Below are 21,918 nucleotides of genomic sequence, written 5' to 3'. Positions count from 1 at the left end.
TATTTATAAACTCTGTTCATCCAACATAAACCCTCCAAAGCGGTGACATTAAAATGAAAATTCCAAGCCTCTTTGCATCACCAATACATGTTTCTTAGATTGCGATGCTGCCTGGTTTAAATGATATGGCAAGAATCCCAGAAAATCACTCAAAACTAGATATCGTTGATGATAATGTCACATGGAAAGATCCTAATTTGCCATAAGGTGATTTACACTAACTGTTCTCTCAAGTACGGATTAAAATAATTGTATGAAATTTCAAGTCTTAGGAAGAGGTTTCTTAAAAATGCCATAGTATAGTAATGTCATAAATAATGACAGCACAAAGGAAAATTTAGATGGACCTTTACTTAGAAATGCTTTTAAATAATTCTGAAACTAAAAAATTATTCATAGCCAATCTTTCTCACTAAAATTCCGAGTAATTTCTCAGAATTTCAATAGACCTGGGAAAGGCATTTACTAAAGCTTCATTCAGTCTGCCACCATAAATAATGCAGCCTAATATTCACTCGAACACCGACCCAATGATGCATTTGATTAATAACACACTGATATTTTTAATGTGGCTTTTCAATGAATAATTTACCCGAATCAGACTTTTGAACAGCAATAGTTGTTCTTAAAGCAGTTAATTGATAAGATTGAAAATTAAACATTCTATTCTGAGATGATTATATGATAAATTACCCACCGATAGGTATTTATAGAGTGGCAATCTTGATGAATAATTTACACAATTCAGACTTTGGAACAGCAATCATTGTCCTTAAAGCAGTTAATTGATAGAGGTTTGAACATTCATCTTAAGCATATAATAGTGAATTGAAATAAAGGAACAAGCATACACATTCCTAAAAGTATATTGATCTTCTGAATTAATCCAAACTTTCACATTTTAAATTTGTCTCTAAAATATAAAGATATGATATTATATTATCCATTTAAGTTAACTTGTATTTCCAAAGAGAACACTGATATGCATTAATTAAAGCTGAGACGCATACACTTGTCTACCAAGAACTACCAATAAGAGTTTATCACATCACAATTGGACTTTTATACTGGTGCCACAGGCTGTAAGTAGTCTCCAATATTTAAAATACAGGTTTCCCTGATAATATAAAATAAATTCGTCACATAAGAGAAATTATTCAAGCAAAATTCCATGGAGTTTATCATAAAATTAATTCATGGTTGTTTCAATTTCCTCTATTCTGAAGCTCCACTTGTATACATTAGTTTTACTCTTTAAATTGCCGAAATGTAAAAATTTTACTTGAGCTGGCTGAAAACCAGGGGAACCTACACTACTGCAGTATACTTGAAAATGGTTGCAAATAAGTCACCATTATTTGCATTAACTGATATCTATTATTTAAAACTAAACATTTTTTCCTTTGTATTCAAACAAAAACATGGATAAAGATCATGTTAAAGGAATGTCAAAAGAGAAAAAAGTAGGTGGAGAAATTCCAATGGGACCACACAAACACTAAGTGTCTTCTAAATAGCAACAAAACTACAGACACCTCAAAACACATTTATAAATATAGATAATTCAATCACTATTTTTCTAACACTGAGTTTAACACCAACATCGACTGATATACTGTAGACTTCATGACCGCTATCCGTGTTATAATCACAATAGGCTACATACACACAAATTGACACCAGACTTTTATTTATCTCACTATTATATGCCCTTCATGACTATATGCTAACTACTTTAGTGATTTTTGGAAACAGGTGTCTACATTTCCCTGAATATCTCAATAAACGTAAATATTCTTGAGAGACCTATTAAGACTAGTCAATCATTTTAAAACAATGAAAACAGTAGATTCTTCAGGGAACTAAATGTTAAATTATAAAAAAAACAATAATTTTCCCTACTAAGAGTTCTTCAAAGAATACCTACCTAAAGAATAAATATTTTTTAGGATTTTTTCTCTGAGTAACAGTAAATATATAAAAACAAAACTAAACAGCAGTACAATGGAGATAGTTCTAAAGGAAACAAGCCAAATTACATTAAACCATAGGGTTATGTAATGGCTACTATTTTCTAAACTACAAGTGCATGTATGTAATGCACAATATATGGACCTCCCTCTCACAACATTTATTCTATTAAAGGATTAAATCTATTACAGGATTAATTCATTGACACATACTTTTACTTGCATATTTCTAAGTGTGAGCTAACGTAGATTAATGCCACTTACTTAAGCACAACATCATTTATGCTTATATATTACTTAAGTAAAAGCTATCATAATGGCAAAACATTCAAAAGTGCATTCACCTTTCTTAGTTGGTAGTGGAGAGGAAAAGAGAACATTTAAAAAGAGTGGTGTACCAGTTCACTACACTAACAAAAATTGATCCTACAATGAATTGGAATTTCAGCATACTCTCTTTGGTTGAGAAGAAACACTGTGAGAACACTGAATCTCAGTCCAAATAGAATACAATCAAAACAACATCATGGCTAATTCTGTTCAACCCACACTTGGAATCAGGGTGAAGCATGATGAGGAGAGTTATCATTTAAGGTATGACTTGCCAGGAATTACTGCTGTGAGCATCAGCAGCCTTCATTATTAACTTCCAATGTCAAATGTGTATTACTAGCATTGGGATGGGGGTTTATATCTCACATTTGCTACCTCATCACTCTAACAGCAATCACACCCTGATCCCTGTGCCATCAAGTTTCCAATATACCCCATGAGATTTCTCTATCAGTGCTGTCTAATTCTCTATCAATTTGAGCTCAACTATATCAGCAAAACTAAAAACAATTGCTACGAACATTTTAAATGGAAAATGTGTATATACAATACATACAATATACCATCTATGACATTTAAACATCATGACTGGTGATTAAAATACAAACACCTAAGATAAGAGTAGCTACTGACTTAATGTAGTAGTCATTTACAGTTGACAAGAAAATGGCTTTTCTTTATCTCTTCTACCTCATAATTGGGGTAACAAAGGTGAAATATGAATATGTAAAATAAAATAGAACGGAAATGGAAAAGTATATCATACTTCCAATTCCCTCATACAATGTCATAATATTCTTCAAAATAACTTTGATAGAAAACACGTAGAAAATGACTTGCTGAATGATGACTGGAACCTTTTAAATTTTTTTCAGGAAATAATTGGACACTCTGGAAATTACCTGGACTATTGCAGAAAATTAGTGGGCTATCCCCATGAAAAGGGGGATTTGGTCTCAAGTTAAATAGTTATCAGCACTTTTATCTCAAAACCTCTATGGCACTGAATGAGATTTCAAATGCTGCATAATGGTCTTGTATTTTTGTAGCGGTCATACACAATACAAGACTCGCAAAAAGTCATTCCTGGCATATTAGGACACCATGGAAAAAATTTTCTCTCACAAATTCATGGCACAAATGCCATACATTGCTGACTCTTGATTGAGATCAGTTTCATATTCTGAAAACTCATCGCTACAAAACAGGAACTTTTAAAGCTAGCAGCTCTAAAAGAATTCCAGATACAGTCAGTGTTTCATGTGTGAAAAAAATTGGCTCCATTAGCAGAAAATGTTTTGTGGACTCACACATTATCTAGGTAATGGCCTGAGTATTTCTTATGACTAGTCAACATCAGGATACACTATACTGATGCTAAGAATACATTTGCATATTATTGAGGAATTGATTTAAACTTATGGCTATATGCTCGCGGTGAACCATACCACCCAATATGTATGGGATGCAGCCGTTATAAATTCTCCTCACATACTGATACATTTCACCCAACTATATGTATCCAAAACTGCAATGTGATACTCTACACTCAAATGCCCCCACATGAGAAGCGTGTTTCCAAAACTATTCCAAATTCAAACTTAATTTGATAAACTCCAAAATGTAAATGTGCAGTACACCTCTAGATAGATAAAACTACCCACATAGCACATAAGAGTCTAATAGCAATATCAAATATCTCACAACTCAAGAGTCATGCGGTAAAACATTTAAAATGCCACTATGACCTATAATGACATAGTTTAAGAGAGACTGTTTGAAATACCTCTGAGACATCATGGAATGTCTCAGAAACATTACTGAGATCACTCTGTCAAGTAATTAATACAATTGAGAGACCTAAGAGTAAAGGAATAATAACACTTAATGGAAGAGTTGGAATCAAAAAAATTCACCACAGAAGCAGTGCACTGAAAATACTGATTAGAGAAAAATTATCTCTTGGCATCCTGATAATCCTACATTTTGAAATGCAATCACATAACAACTTTGAATCAAAGAAGTTTTCTGGTGCATGGGCTCTGACCACCAGAAACTAGATGTATTTGAGATGCCAATGGAAGTTAATTCCATGTGCATCTTAGGGATGTATGATATATCTTAGACAATTGATACTTTGTGGGTATTTTTAAAAGGACTATCTTAAAATGAAATTTAGCTTTGAAAATCACAAAATAAATCCAATTTCAAAATACTTGGTCAGCAGTTCATTACAATTCATGCAGTTTAAGTAAATGATATTACAATAAAGCAGCAAATCAGTTTCCTTGCATTGTTGAGTAATAAATAATAGCATTGACAAATATTTAATGAAGAATAACCCACTTTTATCTAACTTAATGAATCAAAGTTTGTGAAATATTATGATATTCCCCCTCACTGTTTAGTTTCCATGGCAGACTGCGATTTGAATGCTCCTGTTATTGTCAAATACTGCATGCATTGGAAGTGATGGGAGTTTTAATCCAAAATTTGTAAGAAAACTTCAAACTAATTCAGTGATCTGACAAATCCATTAAAATTTGATGTATTTCAAAAACTAGCTTCTCAATCATTGAGGTAAGTAAGTTGGGTGCAGCATGTAAAAAATTCATTTCATTATATTTCAAGTAACTTACACTTGTTGCTTTGGTTTGTTTACTAAGCATGTAAATATCTATCAATGGAGATTACTCTTTCATAATATGCTGCATATGCCTCAGACATGCATTTTTTTACAGGAATGCCTTCTTTTGACAAATATTTTAGTTACATTTACATTTCACTCAAAAATTACAATGCTAACTTACTTCAAAATCATTTTCCAAGCAGTACCAGCAACAAAATCGAAAAAACAACATTCAATACCTTGTCAGTAATGTTAAAACTTATTTTTAAAATGCAATCACTTAAAACTTGAATGCTCATTCCTGATGTGCATTTTCAACCTCCTATCTTTCTTTCTGGTTTAAATTAAAACAACACGTTAGCATTAACATAACAGTAAGTGAAATAAATGTTTCAGCACTTAATCTTGAATTCAAATTTACAAGCAAATAACATGACTTTGCTCATAAATACAGTAAAGTATAAACCAATCTTATAAAAATAAAACTTAAAGCACCCATCCTCTTTTGGAATTAGTTGAGGATCCTTTCTTTGCAACTGGCTTGTTCTTTTTTCCAATTTTTATCTTTTTCCGTTGTTCCTTCTTGTTCAAAGAGATTATAGGATGGATCTCGTGAACAACATCACCTCCAACATGGGAAATTGGGGCAACATCATGCAATTCCATATCTATAAATAATCAAAGGAAGTCTTTATGAGTAAGTTTTATAGTTGATTGATTTGACTTGCTAATTTATACAACTCACCATCTTTGTTCTCTGCGTCTGGTTGCAAAAATCCATTACCCCTTTCAGTAGGAACTGAATATATCTCACTTTCTAGGTTTTCCGGAGCATTTGGCCCAAGCCAGCTTAATATCACAGGGAGAAACAGTAAACCATGGAATAATCCATACAAAACCACACTGAAAAATAACTGTTCGAGAACATCATCAGTCAAGAAAACCTTTTTTGGGATAAAAAGTTATTACAGTTTTTAAAAAATCAATGAGACATTGTTAAATTCCATTTTGAAAGATAAAAAGTATTATATATTGCAGCATTATATAGAATAATCAGTTACACTCTAACTGATCAAAATAAATTGCCAAAGAGCCCGAACATTCGGGGGATTAAATGAGCCTTTAACATGTTTTCATCTAATGCAAAGTGAATTACCTTAAAAAATGTTGTAAAAATATAAGAGTCACTCCGGCCAAGCAGCACAAATGCCAGAAAAGTACTCATGCCACCATTGAATACAGCAGGTCCCACCTGAACCAATGTTGCCAATGCCCTTTCTACAAAAAAGAATGGAGAAATAATTTTTGCATCACAATAAAACTTTTACTTAAGGAAAATATTTATTTTTGCCCAGGTTACTGATAACAGTGGATTAAAAATGGGATATATTCATTTAATTTAGAGTTACCATCGCGGGTGCCAGATAGCCTTGTAAAAGTATGCCCAATGTGCGCAGAATAATCAACTGCAAGTCCAACACATAGGAGTATGACAATAGAGGTTGAGATCTCAATGGTGAGTCCAAAGATGTACATGGAGCCAACTAGGTTCACCAACGTGAAGCAAACACAACTGATCACCCAAATGGCACTCTTGAAATTTTGGATCAGCAAAACTGTTACCAGAGCTACAGTCATTATGGTCAGTCCCAGATTCCTCAAGAGCTCCTCTCCAATGACCTGAAAAGAATTTTTTGTCTCAGCAAAATGAAATACACCATCATGAGCCTCTCATTCATATATATATATATATATATATATATATATATATATATATATATATATATATATATATATATATATATACACACACACACATATTAACTATATATATATATATATATATATATATATATATATATATATATATAATGAGTGAGTATTAATGAGAGGCTCATGTTTGTGTGCATCCTTGCATTTAATCCTTCATGAAAATTTTTAGAAATTTAGCTCATTTACCTGATTTGCTGTCCAAGAAACATATTCTGGGGAATATGCAACAATTCGAGAAGGTCCAGTGGTAAAATTTATAGATTTTATGAGGTCACGAATGGATTGCATAGCTTTCACTTGTTCAGCTGTTGTGTTCATGTGGATATGCTGGATAATTATTTGAGATGCCTGCAAGTAAAAAAAATATAGCTTGAAATTTATGAAATGGTGTCTCATATATGGCTTTTGCATCAATGAAAGCAATTCTGATAAAGCTTTGTAGTTTTATCAAAATGAAAATTTAATTGAGTTAATTGGGTGATTACATAATACTGGATAAATATAATAATAAAATAATTGGGTAGTGTGACGAGTTAATGAATGATATATCATTGAATTTCAAAGCATAGGATTTTGTATAGTATGCACCAAATTAATTTAAATTTATTTTAGCCATTTTATCATTGACTCATTCATGATGATCATGTGGTGCATAGAGCCATCTAAATTATGATATCCTTAATAGAAACTCATTAAATTATATTCAATACCATGAGGAACTTAGAAGAACCTTAAATTCTTTTTTTCTCAACTATTCTTAATTATATTTGTTCAAAAAGTCCTCATTGAGAACTATGCTCGATTGCAAAATATGATTCCTTCATACAAATGTCCCTAAAGTCTCTGCTAGAAATTTTGAAAGAATTCAACATGAATGCATTTAATTTTGTTCACTTGAGGAAGGAATTAACATATTTTTATTGGATAAATTAGATTTTTTCCTCTCTGGATGCCTCTGATAGCCTGTGTGCCCCTTGTGTTGGGTTAAACCCTTAGGTTGTGATCAGGTCTCCAGGAAGTTGAGCCACCAGAGCTGACACAACAATCATGCCCAAGGCAAGACTACCTAGCCCACTACCTTTGGGTTAGCAGGCCAGCATATTACCCACCGGACTAACCCAGGCAGCTAGTTCTCCAGGAGGGAACTTCATGAACTTACATCATATATGAAAAGTAACCAGCTTCATAGGTCCTTTAAAAAGTGACAAGCTGGTGTTAATTGTTTGAGCCATTTCCAGTAAAAATGCATTGGTCAAATGCTCATTTCAAACTCTCAAATGAATCAATACATTTTAGAGAGCAATGCAAGGGCAGAAAAGAATGAGTGGCTTAGTGTTGCTGTCCATTGAAAATAAAAAACTAGTTGAAATTGGGAATAAAACAATTTTTAAAAAATTGATTAACCGGTTTAAGAGACAGTACATATAGTAATTTTATTTTTATTTTAAAATTCAAGCACATTTCAAGTGAGGCTCTCAATAGTTTTCATGCACATTGTTGAATGCATATTGATAAATTTTGGGAATGCTTATTTTCTAAAATGCAAGACCAGTAAAAAAGAGCAGTGGTATATCTTTAGCATTAACTATAATTGAACAAATTTAACCTTCAAGCTTACATTGAGTAAAATTTTTACCATTACAATTTTTAATTTCATCTCCACTGATAACAATAGGAAATGACTGAATTTGTAACATTCCTTTACTTGTAAAAAGTACTCTCATGCTTAGTAATACAAATCTAAAAATATTAAATATGAGTCTTCAAATCTTAGCTTAGGATACTACTTCACACATATTGTACCATAATAATGTAGTATGACCCCACTAAGGCAATAAATAAACACTATCACATTACAGCAAAGTAATTTAATCTCAATTCTATTTATTACTTATCACAGTGAATAAACATAAAATAATATCTAAATAAACTTACAGTGATGTTGTAATCTCCAAGGGGAAAGTTACTAAACTTGATGTCTTTAATATATGGTTGTCCCTCTGGGGTCATGAATAGGAATTCAACAAGGTAGCCTTTAAATTCTTCATAATGCTCGGGTATGTAACCTAAAGAGCAAAGACAATATTTTATTAGAATGTAATCAAATATGATCCATATAAAACTAAAAATGGCCTCTACAATATGTCAACATTATATTTGTGCCATCCTCAATTTGACTTATACAAACCTTATAATGTATCCATCCATATTTTAAGTACCATTTTGTAGGGCCATAAATATTAAATAATTATTTAATTTGATACTATGTTAAATGAGGCAACTTAAATAAAGGCTTCACAATAAACTATGTACCTACCTAATTTTATACAAAAACAGCACACTATCATTATTATCACAGAGAAGAAGTAGGTTGTATAAGTTATGAATTTCCTTGAGAGAAAAATAATGTTGAACAATATATATGATGAATAAAATTGTTATTTCTTTTTGCTTAACTTGACACATTAAGATGTCTCTACTGATATCTGTGATAGCCAATACCTTATGGCATCATTACTGGCGGTATGATAAAATATCAGTATATAAATGAAGGATTTACACTTCTCAGTGATTCTTTTCAAAGTTTGATATAATTGCCATTAGAAGGGATCATTATTAATAAACTATTAAAATATTACAAATCAGAATTCTAATTGTGAACCATTGGATTTCTGATTCATCCCTGTTTGGAATTTTACACTTGTATGTTGTTCAATAAGTATCAAGGTATATATGCACAAGGACAGTGATAGGCAATAGCAAAAGTATGCCAGAAAATCAATCCATTTCTGAATAGCCACCTAATTTTCTATTTTCTAATATTCTACCCTAATGGTAGAGAGAAGTGAGGAAATTTTGAAGATATCAACAATGATACTGCTGGGCATTTATAATAGTTGACCATTTTCACTTCTCTGACTGTAGAAAAATGTTAGTCCACTGACTGTAAATTTAAAGATAGTATAGTAAAATATAACAGTTAACCCTGAAAACTTCTTGGAAAGTAATGACAATAATATAGGCATTTCTCATAATAATTCTTTCATTGGCGAGTTAGTTCCCAGGACAATTATTCAATTAAAATGGAATTGATAGAATCAACGAAAGCAGCTGAGAGCCAAATCATGAATATTCTATTGTTTTACAAAAGAGTGCTTGATTTTTTTACTCAATAAAATTTCATTTGCTCCGTGGTGAATGTTGGCTACAACATACTTTTACACAATTACAGTAAATATTCATATCTGTGGACATATTTGATCGTTAAATTCATCCTGGGAGTGGGGCATCAACTTTGTGAAGTCAATTTCAACTGAAACAGAAGACAGCTCAAATAACATCATGTCAATAAGAGTTTGAAGCATGGGCCTCTAATCTATTGATTTCTGGAAAGAATACAACAATGTTAACTCATAGCTGAAGGATGTGAAGCAAGTTTTCCTCCCTCGATAACCAGATATTTTACCATTTGTTTTGTTTAAAGCAAAAAGGCTGAGAGCAGCCACTATAAAAGGTTCAAAATTCAAAAATCAAATTTCAAACCAAGGGAAATTGTTTAATGGTACATGATAAAGAAAAATAATTCTTTGCACTGTTTTGTTAACGATGAATGATTTCCAAATTGTTTATGTGGCAATACATAAATAAGCGGATTCAAATGATGTCATTCTATTGAAGAAATTTCTGTCTCATTATTATGATATATTCAAGACTGAGACAATATGAGGTTGGTTCAAGAAGTTCCACTTTTTGAAGCAGTCCTGGAATGCTTCATCCAGAATGCTCATAAGCTACTCCATCAAACGGTGGTAAATATTTTTTATTTAAAAGAGGTTTTTAGTTCAGGGAACAGGAAAAAGTTATGCAGTGCCAGGTCTGAAGAGCAGGGTGGGTGAGAAAGCACAGTGGCCTTGTTTTTGGCTAAAACTGCACAAATTTAGTTTGCACACAATCAAGTTCAGCAAAACAAATGAACCGGTGCATTGTCATGGTGAAAAAACAACTCCCCACTCCTCCAAAGTTCAAGCTATTTTCACCTAATTCTCTCTCTTAGGCATTTCATAACCCCCTGGTAGTACTCCATGTTAACTGTCTGGCCTTGAGGTAGGTATTTATGATGCACACCTCCCTTTGCATAAAAAAACCAAAATAACCTTGACATGAGAACCAACTTGTCAAACTTTTTTGGGGAGGAAGGATGTTTCAACAATCCATTTTGAAGATTGCACTTTTTTCAATGTAATATCCATAAACCCATTACTCATTACCAGTTATGATCCTGGACAAGAAGGTTCCATCACCTTCAGCTCAATCAAACAGTTGTTGCCAGACTTGAACTCAATGTTGTTTCCGGTCTGATGTCATTGGGCAAGGCACAAATTTGGTGGTGACTCTATGTATCCTCAATTTTTCAGTCAGGATTACATAGCACAAACTAATCAAGATGCCACATCTTCTGTAAGTTCCTCGTGAGTCAGACTTCGATTTGCACAAAAGAGATCATTCACTTTCTTGATGTGGGGGTCATCAGTCGACATTGTAATCTTGCTGAATGCTAGTCGTCTTCCACTGATTGCCGCCCCTTTTTGAACCTAGTAAACCACTCATAACATGTGGTATGTTTCATAGCATCCTCAGCATAAGCCTAGGTAATCAACTAAAAATTTCTGCAAAGGGTTTCATGCAGAATTTTACGGAAAAAAACTGCTTCAAAGAGCTCATTTCCATGGATCCAATTTTTTGCATTCCACAAACATCCCTTCAGATAAATGACCATAACTAGTCAATAAAACAAGATATCAACCTGGTAGTTAAAGGTGGTTATCTGTGAAGTTTTGGCAGACACAATGATTCCGAGGAGATTAAAAAATAACGAACTGGAGGTGCATCGTTGAAGTGTAGTATGAACCTCATCTTCTGAATACAGGTACTACTACTAGATTACTTGAATTTATGATCTAAAGTTTTATAATCAATTGTTTTATACAAGGCCCAACATTTTCCACTCAGCTTTGAGGCCAAATCTTTCATTTTAGATGACTTTTTGAATAATAGGAGGATGTGTGAAAATCTGTTCACTTTTTCAGAACGGGTGAATACTTCATTTGAGCACACGTGCAAGTAAAATTTACTTTAAATATATTACAATGAATAGGAATGATTAGGTGCATACTGAAGGAGAATGTGAAAGTACTATCATTGTATTTTATTGAAGCATAAAATTTTACACTGAAATATTAATCTGATATTTCAATTTTGTGCGTATATCTCACTCCAAATCTCAACTCTGAATACTTAAAACTCTTTGGATGCTAACAATTGTAAAAGCTAGTATATGAAATCATTATTTTAATTTACATATAGTTTTACAGGAGAGGTAGCTACAAGAGTTTATACAAATGCAACCCTCTCTATTTTAATCATACGCTTGCAGTGGATAACATTTTGACTTTGAAGTTATGCAAATTGCATCAGATCTTTTCATATAACATCCATTAAACTGTAAGCAAATTTAAAAAGAAGATTTATTACATACCAAGTCTGTCTAGCCATGCTTGATATGATTTCCACCAAAAGTCGACTGTTTCTCGGTTAACATATGGGTTTTCTTCAATTTGGTTCATTAGCTCATTCAGATTATCCTTCTCGGCAAAATAATCAATCTCTCCTGAAATGCAAAGATAATTGAAAGTTTTCATAACATTTTAAGAATTCCGAGAAAAATGAGGTAGGTACTCTATCAAATTCCATGCTTCTGATTACCTATATATATTCCGGCTCGTTTGCCATACTTGGGGAAATATTGTTTGAGTATATTTGAGTAGTGCATCGGATATGAATCGGGGTTCAAATACCAAATAGGGTCAAATTTCTGCTCAACTTGGAACACACCCCATGCGTTGAATGCCAAAATCAGCAAAGTCACTGAGAGAATTATAATCTGAAATAAAAGCTATGATGTTAAGTCTTGTCACATGATGAAAAACGAACAATAGTTCAACATTTGAATATCTCATACTCTACCTTTATTGGAAAACTTAGCACAAAAGGACCAACATATTTTTCAAAGATCAGTTTTTGTATGTTCCTTTGACTGCATGTATTTGGAGTCCAGTTGTTATGCTTTCTAAACACACATCCATCCCTCTTGGCTTTCATTCTGTACTCATCAATGCAAACACAACTAACAAAGAATGTCAGCTCAAATACATAGAGAAAAAAGATCCCAGAGGCAGCAAAAACACAAAAAGACCTTAAAGAAGGCATAACCTGCAATGGTAAATGTGGAAAAACTATTCATAACTGCTTGATATATGAGTAAACACTTAATGTGTACACATTTGCATGCATACCTGAAAAATTGATACACATAAATGGATAATTTAGAGTAATTTTCCATGCATAATACACATTTAAAAAAATATTTCAAAAATTTGGTCTGTAAATTATTTTACAACAACCATAACATGGCATCAAATATGCAGTTTCATTTTATGGAATGAATAAAATATATGTTAATACATAATTTTGTCAGGTAATACATACACATATATGATTTCATATATTTGACTTAGAAATTTTTACAAAGATTATAAAAAAATTGATACCAATAGTTAGATTTCCTTATTTTAATTATACCAGGTTAGAAATATCACTCTTAATATTCTTTGAACAGTGTCTAGCCAAAGCAATATGATATTACATATCTGGTAGCATGACTTGGTTGAAATATTATTATTATGTTGTACTTGGTTTAAGTTATGGCATGGTCCTGGGACAAGAATTCTGCACAAAACTTAGGATACCTAGAAAACATTCAATACACCGAGAATAGGATAACTTTTGTTTACTGCCCTCATTCCTGAAGATTTCTTCTGACTCATTGCACTCATCATGGCAGTTGTGGTGGGGATTGGTTGGTAAGGTGGAAGTGGAAGGCTCTAGGGCTTCAGCACTTCTGTAGAACTGCAGGCATTACTTACTGTTTGCAGGTTGCATAGTTATTTTCATTGTGCATCAATGTGCTCCTTGCTAGATTATAAATATTCAGACATGACTTGTATGACATCAGGAATTGTTAGTAAATGCAGGGTTTGATGGGTTCAAGAAAAAATATTCATAAATACTGGGATATTGAAAAGAACATAAGGTAGATAGGTTAACTTCCAGAGGCAGAGGTAGGCCCGTTGAGGCAATATCAGTTTGACGAATATAATGAATGTTCTCTCTGATGTCAAAGCCCCCTGTTCACCTTGAGCCCCATGGCCCAAAAATGGCCCCTCATGTTGGTTGCCTTACTAGTAGACCACAAATGGCAGCACTTTTTTCAGAATGGCAGTCTGGGAATGAATCAAGCTAGCAAACAGGGAATAATATTGCTGAATTGTACCATCTCCTATCCCTTGATTCATTCTCCCATGACTACATGACGCAATGCATAAATAGCATTTCAGTGGAAGCTGCAAAAGAACAGGGTAATAAAAAGACAAATCTGCTAATAATTGTCCTTGGAGCAAGATCTCCTAACCTGGTGAAAATAAAGTGTGCACACTAGTGTATGAGAAATGTGCAGACGAGGCATACACACTATCTGTACAATCTTTTCACAATTCTAGCAAAACCTTATGCACATATTTTCAGTCGTATCAAATGTTCAAATCATTGCATCCTTGCACGCTTAAAATCACTCTTCTTGCACACTTTGTCCACCTATTCAGCACTGCATGGTCCATTGACCCATTTTACATATATGTGCACATTTTTACATTCACATCTTGTTGATCCATTTTGAACACAATTATCATGCTTCTTTCAGAAAAACTATTCAACTCTAGAACCCATGGGGTTTCAGAAATTGACAATATCACTCCACTGGCACAATTAGATTTAGGTCATATGCCTAACTACAAAAATGTTTAAAAAATTTGGCATGGTTTTGCAATGCATTCTCAGTTGATTCTTGCTACATATTACTAGCACATGTTTTTAAATGCACACCTGGTTAACTCATTATGTAAACTTTGATCACTTATAAACACTCATTAAACTCTTCCACAATTTAATTGATCACACTAAATACCCACTACAATAAACATCTAATTTCTCTTCTAGGTTCGCAAAAGTAAATAAAGAAAATTACGTTAGCATTAAATCAGTAAATTGGATTAGCTGGCCAGTATTATATTAAATCAGATGAAATATTGTTTTACAACCTCATGAGATAAATCAAACATTCAAGCAAGAAATCAGAAAACTTGCACTGTCACAGATGATCTATGCACTTTTTAGGTATTAGTTTCTTTCAAAAACTCAATACTGTAAAATATTAGCCAACATTTCTACTCAGATGCATTCCATAGATTCCTTTCTCAAATATCTTGTGTTGTCCTTGCCATTGTGAATGGCCGATGAGTAAGTTTCAGCTGAGCATCTGTTACAGCAATTTAGTCCTCTGAGCCAACAGAATAATCTTTGCCATGCAAATTAACAGTACCAGAGAAGTAATCTTCATATTACTCAATATTACCCAACAAAACAGAATGCATATATTTGAGCCATACCAGAGGAAAGTTCAAAATATTTAAGGAGATGTGATGGAGAACACACCTTTACACCTCTTTCAACCATTTTCTTTTAATCAAGGTTAACTCCATTTGGCTGCATCCCACAGAATTCACACAAGTTTTTCTTCCAGAATAATGGTCATTGTACACCTCATATCTTTCCCTGTGTGTTTGGCTCTTTGATAGCAAAAAGTGCTGCCATAATAACAATTGAATCGAATCATATTTCTGCTTTAACATCTTGCCACGGAGTCAACACATGTGCACAAGGGAATGACATTTCTATTCATGGAACTTTACCACTCCCATTTAGATTCGAAGGCATACCATCAGTTGACATCCTGCTTGATTCTTTGGCAAAGGAGTTGAGAAACATAGTTTATTAGGATCCTTTAATGGTACATAACCTTCAAGGATCATGTTCATAGAGCACAACTTTGGCGGTAGTTCATTGAATGTGATGTAAATAGGCCACACATTTTTCTTAGATGATTTTCTAGAGGCAAACCATATATGCTAAACTGCAATCACTCTGATAATAACCCAAAAGGAGTAACATTTTTTTTACAACCAGTACCATCATACAAATCCTGATTTTTATTTCTCTCAAATCTCCAATTTAAATCTGCAACTACACATTTATCCTTGATTAAATTCATCATTTGGTTCTCCAACCCCTAAGTACGGAAATGTGATGCATTATTAATGCCCTTGAGTTATAGTTCATACACACATTACAAAAATGGCTATTCCTTCTCCTCAATTATCTTTCATAGGTGGAGAACTACACTACAAGACATGTGATATTATTTTTCTATGTCTCCATGTATTCAAGGAAAAAGGATTCTGTGGAATGTAAAAATTGCCTAACAAGAAGTATTCAATACATCAACCATGAAGGCCAAACCAAATGAATGTCAAAATCCTAGCCCATGATCATTGCCCTTATCTTCATTGTGCCCTTGATCCTCATTTACTCATATTATTGTCAAACCTGCATGGTCTAAGGTTGAAAATACTTTTCACTGCACAAAAACACTATCTCCGGGTCCTTCAAATCTACAGGGTTTCTACAAAAAGTATCGGTAAAAATTTTTTCCTGACATGTGCGTGAAGTGCTGAAATCAGACAGTTGGTTATGTATGCACATAATCGCAGATCATATTGGCACTGATAATATAACAGTGCACACCATTATCACTTAATATTTGCTGATGCAAAAGATCTCTACTAAATTTGTCCTGAAGGTCTTGATGGACAACAAAGAGCAGAGTGGAGTGTCTGCTTGTAAAGACCTGTAACAGCGGGCAGTGATTCCCCAACCCCCATACAGTCCCGAATTGGCACCAGCAGACTATTTCCTATTCCCAAAAGTAAAATCCTCCCTCAAAGGACACGATCATGGGACCGACCCATTGTGCCGTCAAAGATGCTTACACGTGTACCCTTAAGGACCTGCCGGTATCCACCAACCATTGCCTTTGAGTCGTGGCAAAGCCACTGGTAAAAGTGTGTCCACACTCAAAGAATGTACTTTGAAAAATTTTAAAGCATTGTAGCAATATCTAAAATAAATCTATTTTACTGAATCTTTTCCAGGATACTTTTTATACAAACCATGCATCATGTTGGTAAATTGTGAAATCCACTGGGAAAATTTTGAGGTTATTTATATCATCAGATGACCAAATTTCTGTGCCTATTACAATAACTCTGGATTATATGATCAATGTTTGCTGCCTTATTTTTGAGGCTTCTGGGGTTGAATACAAGGATAGACTGATTATGTTTATTTTGAATGACACAATAATTACATCTAAAGGTAAGTATGAAGGTAAGTAAGTAAGCATATGGTTTTGGACAAGTACAGATCAAATACCACTTCAGTTTTATTACTTTTCTAACCAGTTTTTCTTTTTTGATTTGAATTAATTTTAACTGACTAACCTACTGGCCATGGATTTTCTCAAAATGCATATAAATATTTTTGATTCCACACTGATGTAGAAGTGAATGGTCAAGCATTACAATCTTGACAATTTACTTTATATTCCCCATGAGTTGACCTATGCTCTGACCTACCATCTATGTTGTTCATATATACAATCAACTCCGCCAATGTGTTCCAAATATTTGCTGTCTATTCTACCTAATTGGGGTAGAATATCCTGATCTTTATGAATTCAAAGTTTTGTCCACTATCTTGACATGAACAAAAAATTTTGATGAGAAATTATGCTACTCTATCATCCAGCATCACTTAAATTTCAATGAATAGTTTGATTAGTGATATATTTAATTTCTGTAAAAACCACCTCCAATTTTAACACTTTCACCACACTTTATGCACACCATCTCACACTTTCATTGTACTAGTTCACCCTCCATTTTCTTTTTATAGATTCATGGCCATTTCTTGCACTCAGCGCATTTTCCTCACACTTTTTACACTTCTTTCATTCCTCTTGTACATTTATGTGAAGTCTATTAGCAAATTTTATGCACACCTCACAATTTTATGTGTTCCCAGATACACTTTCACACTATTATTCACTTCTTTCACACTCACACCATATTTCCTGTAAACTTTGGGGGGTTATTGCACACCATCTACACCTCTTGTACAATTTGCTCACACTATATCTCCTCCAAGAAACTCAAAGCAGCTGAGAGAAAAACACACTCACTACTCACTCAATGGGATATATCCCATGTAAAATATATGATGTAAAAGTTTATATAATCTAGTCATGAATGTATTTGAACGCATCAGAAGATAACTTTTTTACTGAGTCTTGCAGATGTTTTGGGGAGGCGGAACATTATAGCATGGAGACTTTATTCCGGTACTCATTGCAAGTGTTCCTTCTTTTGCAATAGAATGTTTCCAATGTATGTTACTTAACACATCTGTCTTCCTTGCAAACTTCTCAATATTGCAGTATGATACTTAAAAATATAGTTTGCCATTTTGAGAAACCTAATATTTTGAAAACTAGAACCTTTTTGCTTAGGTTTGCTGGATTTTGGAGTTTCATTCTATCTCTGGCTCATCACCTAGTTATGTTTTTTATGCTCTTAAACAATTTGCTGCTGTATTATATATGTACTTGAATTATAACATATTAAACAATCAAACCTTTATGATGAAATAGAAGAGCTGTGGAAATTATAGTACACTAGTGAAAACTGAGAAGGAGAGCATCAGAAAATATCTTTTAAGCAAACAGATAAACAAACAATACAGTTTTTAAGGACAAAAATTTTATGACAATTTCACATAAGGGTGAAAAATATATTGTTTAGGAAGATCTGAATATTATTTTAAAACTTAAGATTCATTAAAGGAGTGACAATAGATTGATAGCAATGCTCCATTAAATGTTGATACTTACAGTAGTTGTTCCAATGGCAAATGCTGCTATGTCAGTAACAGATGTAACAGTAATTGATGCTCCAGCACGCATCAAAGCACATCCAACCTTTTCCGGGACATCCAATTTCTTTTCTGCAGCAGAAAGGTTGTCCAATGCCTATTATTCATAAAAACATGGAATGCATATGTCAAAACAATGCTTACCAATTGTCATTGGCAGTGGCTGGAATTAAGCCCTGCTTTTCATGTGAACATCTAAATGACATCTACTTAATAGCAAACAATCCTAAAAAATCCTTTTTCCTCCAATTGAAAAACCAATAATATTGTTCACCAAAACATATAGCTGAAATGAATTGAAATTTTACTCGAAAATTTCAGGAACATATTCCCCTCTCAAAAGCTTTCAATCACTGAATTAAGCAATTCCACAAATATATTTACTCAGGATATACAGGGTATCCCTGTCAGCAGCTTATAAATTCAACTGGGGTACCTATGCCATGGAGCTGGATGTGATTTCATGCAAGGAACAACATATGTCCTTTGTGAACATACTTGAAATAAGTATATTTACTCACCTGAACAATCACAAACATGTCATCCACGCCAATCCCAAGCAGAAGAAAAGGTAAAATAGGATGAATTGGTCCATAAAAGAAATTCATGTAGAAGCAAAGTCCATAAGATGCAAAGATGGACTGGCCAACAACTGATACTCCAAACAGGGACAGATACACCTAAGTAAAATGAGTAATTTTTAATAACCATCTACCGCGGCTATTTTTTATTGAATGTATATGCATAAATTAACTTAAAGACTTACACGTTGTCCAATCATATTGCATCTTCCAAGCATAAATATAACATAGCAGATGATTAGGGAAAACCCAGCAAATAGGACTGTCATGTTTGTTTCTAAGACCATATGAAGAAGGTCCTTGTAGCTGTAAATTTGAAAATTCAAATTTTTATAAGAATTCACTCACACATTTTAAATACCGTTATCATATCGGCACTTTCTGTAACAGCAAAAAGATAAAATTTTCTAATATAAAGCAATACAATTAAGTTCTATATGGTTTGAGCAAATTTTAGATATGGAAATCTACTACGATGATATTAGTACTAATTACATCATCTGCATCTGATGCATACCCCACTTCTGCCAACACAAGAAGCTCTATTTTGTAAGAATAAGAATGGGATGGAATCATAAGAGTGATTTATTGGGATAGATCTCGGTATTCATTGTTAGGGAGAGGAAATAGTTTTTACACCTTTCTCTCTTTTCTTTTAGGGAGATTTAAAAACTCAATAAGTAATTGATTACATATATCTGTCAGAGAGGGAAATTACCTCCTTTCAGCCAGAGCATATATTTTCATTCCTTCGGGCAATGTTCTGTTTGAGTTCAAAGTCTGCTCGATGAACTCTAGCTCCCAGTCTGGAGATTTTTCATGAGACTGAAAAAAATATTAATAAATGTTACATCATAGAAACATTTTGCCCCATGAAGGCTTTCTTTAACAGAGTAGGTAAGTAGATAACTGCACATCACTGTATTTTGAAGTTACTTCAAATCTTAGATACTGGACACCTTCTATTAGACAACTATTGTGAGTCATTACTTTGCCAAATGTATTCTAAGACTGCCATCAAAAGAGCACCATTTTAGTATTCATATAGATATGCAGAGTGATATTAGTTTGGAGTTAATGATATGCATACCAGTCAGACTCACATTATTTTATACCTATACTTATCAGATGATGGATGTGGTTACACTCTGTGAGCACAAAAGAGCAAAGGCCACATACATGCAAATCCACAGCAGTGAAAATTGCAAATAATCACCTTTTTTACACAAACCCTAGCACCACACCTCTTACCTTCCCCAACTTTTCTTTTGAGGACTCATGTGGATCAGATTGTTATTTTAACAGGGATGAAGACCCCCTTACATGAACAATATCCAGATTGATCAATTTGTTCCACCAGATATGTACTAAAAACCATAGAATTAATTGAGTACTATGGTTTTCAGTATATTTCTGATTTCAACCTGAATGTTGCTTGGATTGGTGGGGATGTAGCTCCCTTTTTACCTAGCCCATTGGCAAGTTAAATTCATTCTTCATAGTTGGGGGAGTAAGGTAATTTCCTTGTGCCACATTAAGTTTCCCAGGAAGATCTGCTACCTGAACAATTGCACATATTGGATGATGGTGTCACATTTATTTGAACCTGAACCTTCCAAATAGTTCCCAAAGACTCATTAAGCTACTGAAATTATAAGGTAAAGGGAATATTCTTTGACCAATACTGCTACCTGTCACATACTGCTACAGTGAGCTACTATGAATTATCTATGTTTTTACAATAGAAAATTAGCCCTTCCTTTATAAGAGGGAAATATTGTATTAATTGCAGCTGGTGCAGCCATTTGACCACTCAAAAATATCTTTTCATTGTGAGTATTTATGCTTCATGAACATTACCCACATATTTTTCCAGCCCCCTTCAAAAACATGTTAAAGAAATGTAAAGCAATGTCCAAATAGGTTAATTACAATTGCATTTTTGCCTTTACTGATTTACATTGTTTCAGCCACATTTGCAGATTGAATGATAAGAGGTTACTGTACAAACTTCTCAGATTAAATGGACTCACTCAGTAGAAATCCCAAAGAGCAGCTCCAAGGAAAATGTGGATCAAAAAGGTTGAACTAGGTGAGAGAAATTGACAAATGGACCTGGGTAAGACCAGCACCATATGAACCTCCACACATAGAAATGGCTTTTAAACAAAATCTGGCAACCATTGACACAATAAACATTGTACATGCCTCAGAGATTTGACCTAAATGCCAGTTAGGGATCCGAAGAAGAAGAGATATCTTTCAGGTCTATGCAAAAAAGAACAAAATCCACAGCAATGCCAGTGCACCCTGGGTTGGTGGTTCCATAGCTGTTGAGAGACTTGTTTACCTAGAATAAAATGATGTGAGGGACACTAATTTCATACTCCTGAGCTAAAGAGCATACATTGACCAAGACGCAGGTTGATTTATGCAATAATAGTATGCAGCTACTGAGTAGAGTAAATAACACAGAAATAGCTAAGGAACATAGGCCATCATGCATTCTCTAACCAAACCATAACTTTGCCTCTAATATTGATGAAAAGTTTTTCCTTTACTTGCTCATACATCACTGAAGTGCACACTCAGATTCATATGCTAAAAAGTATGTGACACACACCATTAATTT

The 21,918-nt window shown here is 33.6% G+C and overlaps 1 protein-coding gene across 1 annotated transcript in view; it reads right to left on the bottom strand.

Annotated features, from left to right (window-relative positions):
- Nucleotides 1-732: 732 nt before the first annotated feature.
- The window catches only part of LOC139694627 (patched domain-containing protein 3-like), a 278,330-nt gene continuing 257,144 nt past the window's right edge, over nt 733-21,918 (bottom strand). Inside the window, exons 6-18 of the mRNA XM_071593110.1 lie at nt 20,005-20,111; nt 19,472-19,592; nt 19,227-19,385; nt 18,665-18,802; nt 12,730-12,975; nt 12,469-12,646; nt 12,242-12,373; nt 8,641-8,771; nt 6,892-7,053; nt 6,342-6,612; nt 6,089-6,210; nt 5,678-5,846; nt 733-5,600 (exon numbers count right to left, since the gene is read on the bottom strand). Coding sequence (XP_071449211.1) covers nt 5,419-5,600; nt 5,678-5,846; nt 6,089-6,210; nt 6,342-6,612; nt 6,892-7,053; nt 8,641-8,771; nt 12,242-12,373; nt 12,469-12,646; nt 12,730-12,975; nt 18,665-18,802; nt 19,227-19,385; nt 19,472-19,592; nt 20,005-20,111 — 2,118 coding nt within the window. The 3' untranslated portion in view covers nt 733-5,418. The remainder of the gene's footprint in view (nt 5,601-5,677; nt 5,847-6,088; nt 6,211-6,341; nt 6,613-6,891; nt 7,054-8,640; nt 8,772-12,241; nt 12,374-12,468; nt 12,647-12,729; nt 12,976-18,664; nt 18,803-19,226; nt 19,386-19,471; nt 19,593-20,004; nt 20,112-21,918) is intronic.

This window comes from Hetaerina americana, unplaced genomic scaffold (genome assembly GCF_022747635.1).
Source record: "Hetaerina americana unplaced genomic scaffold, ioHetAmer1.1.p SCAF_51, whole genome shotgun sequence".
Taxonomy (NCBI): Eukaryota; Metazoa; Arthropoda; class Insecta; order Odonata; family Calopterygidae; genus Hetaerina; species Hetaerina americana.
Note: the sequence above shows the minus strand (reverse complement) of the source record. Positions and strands in the feature narration are given on the sequence as shown.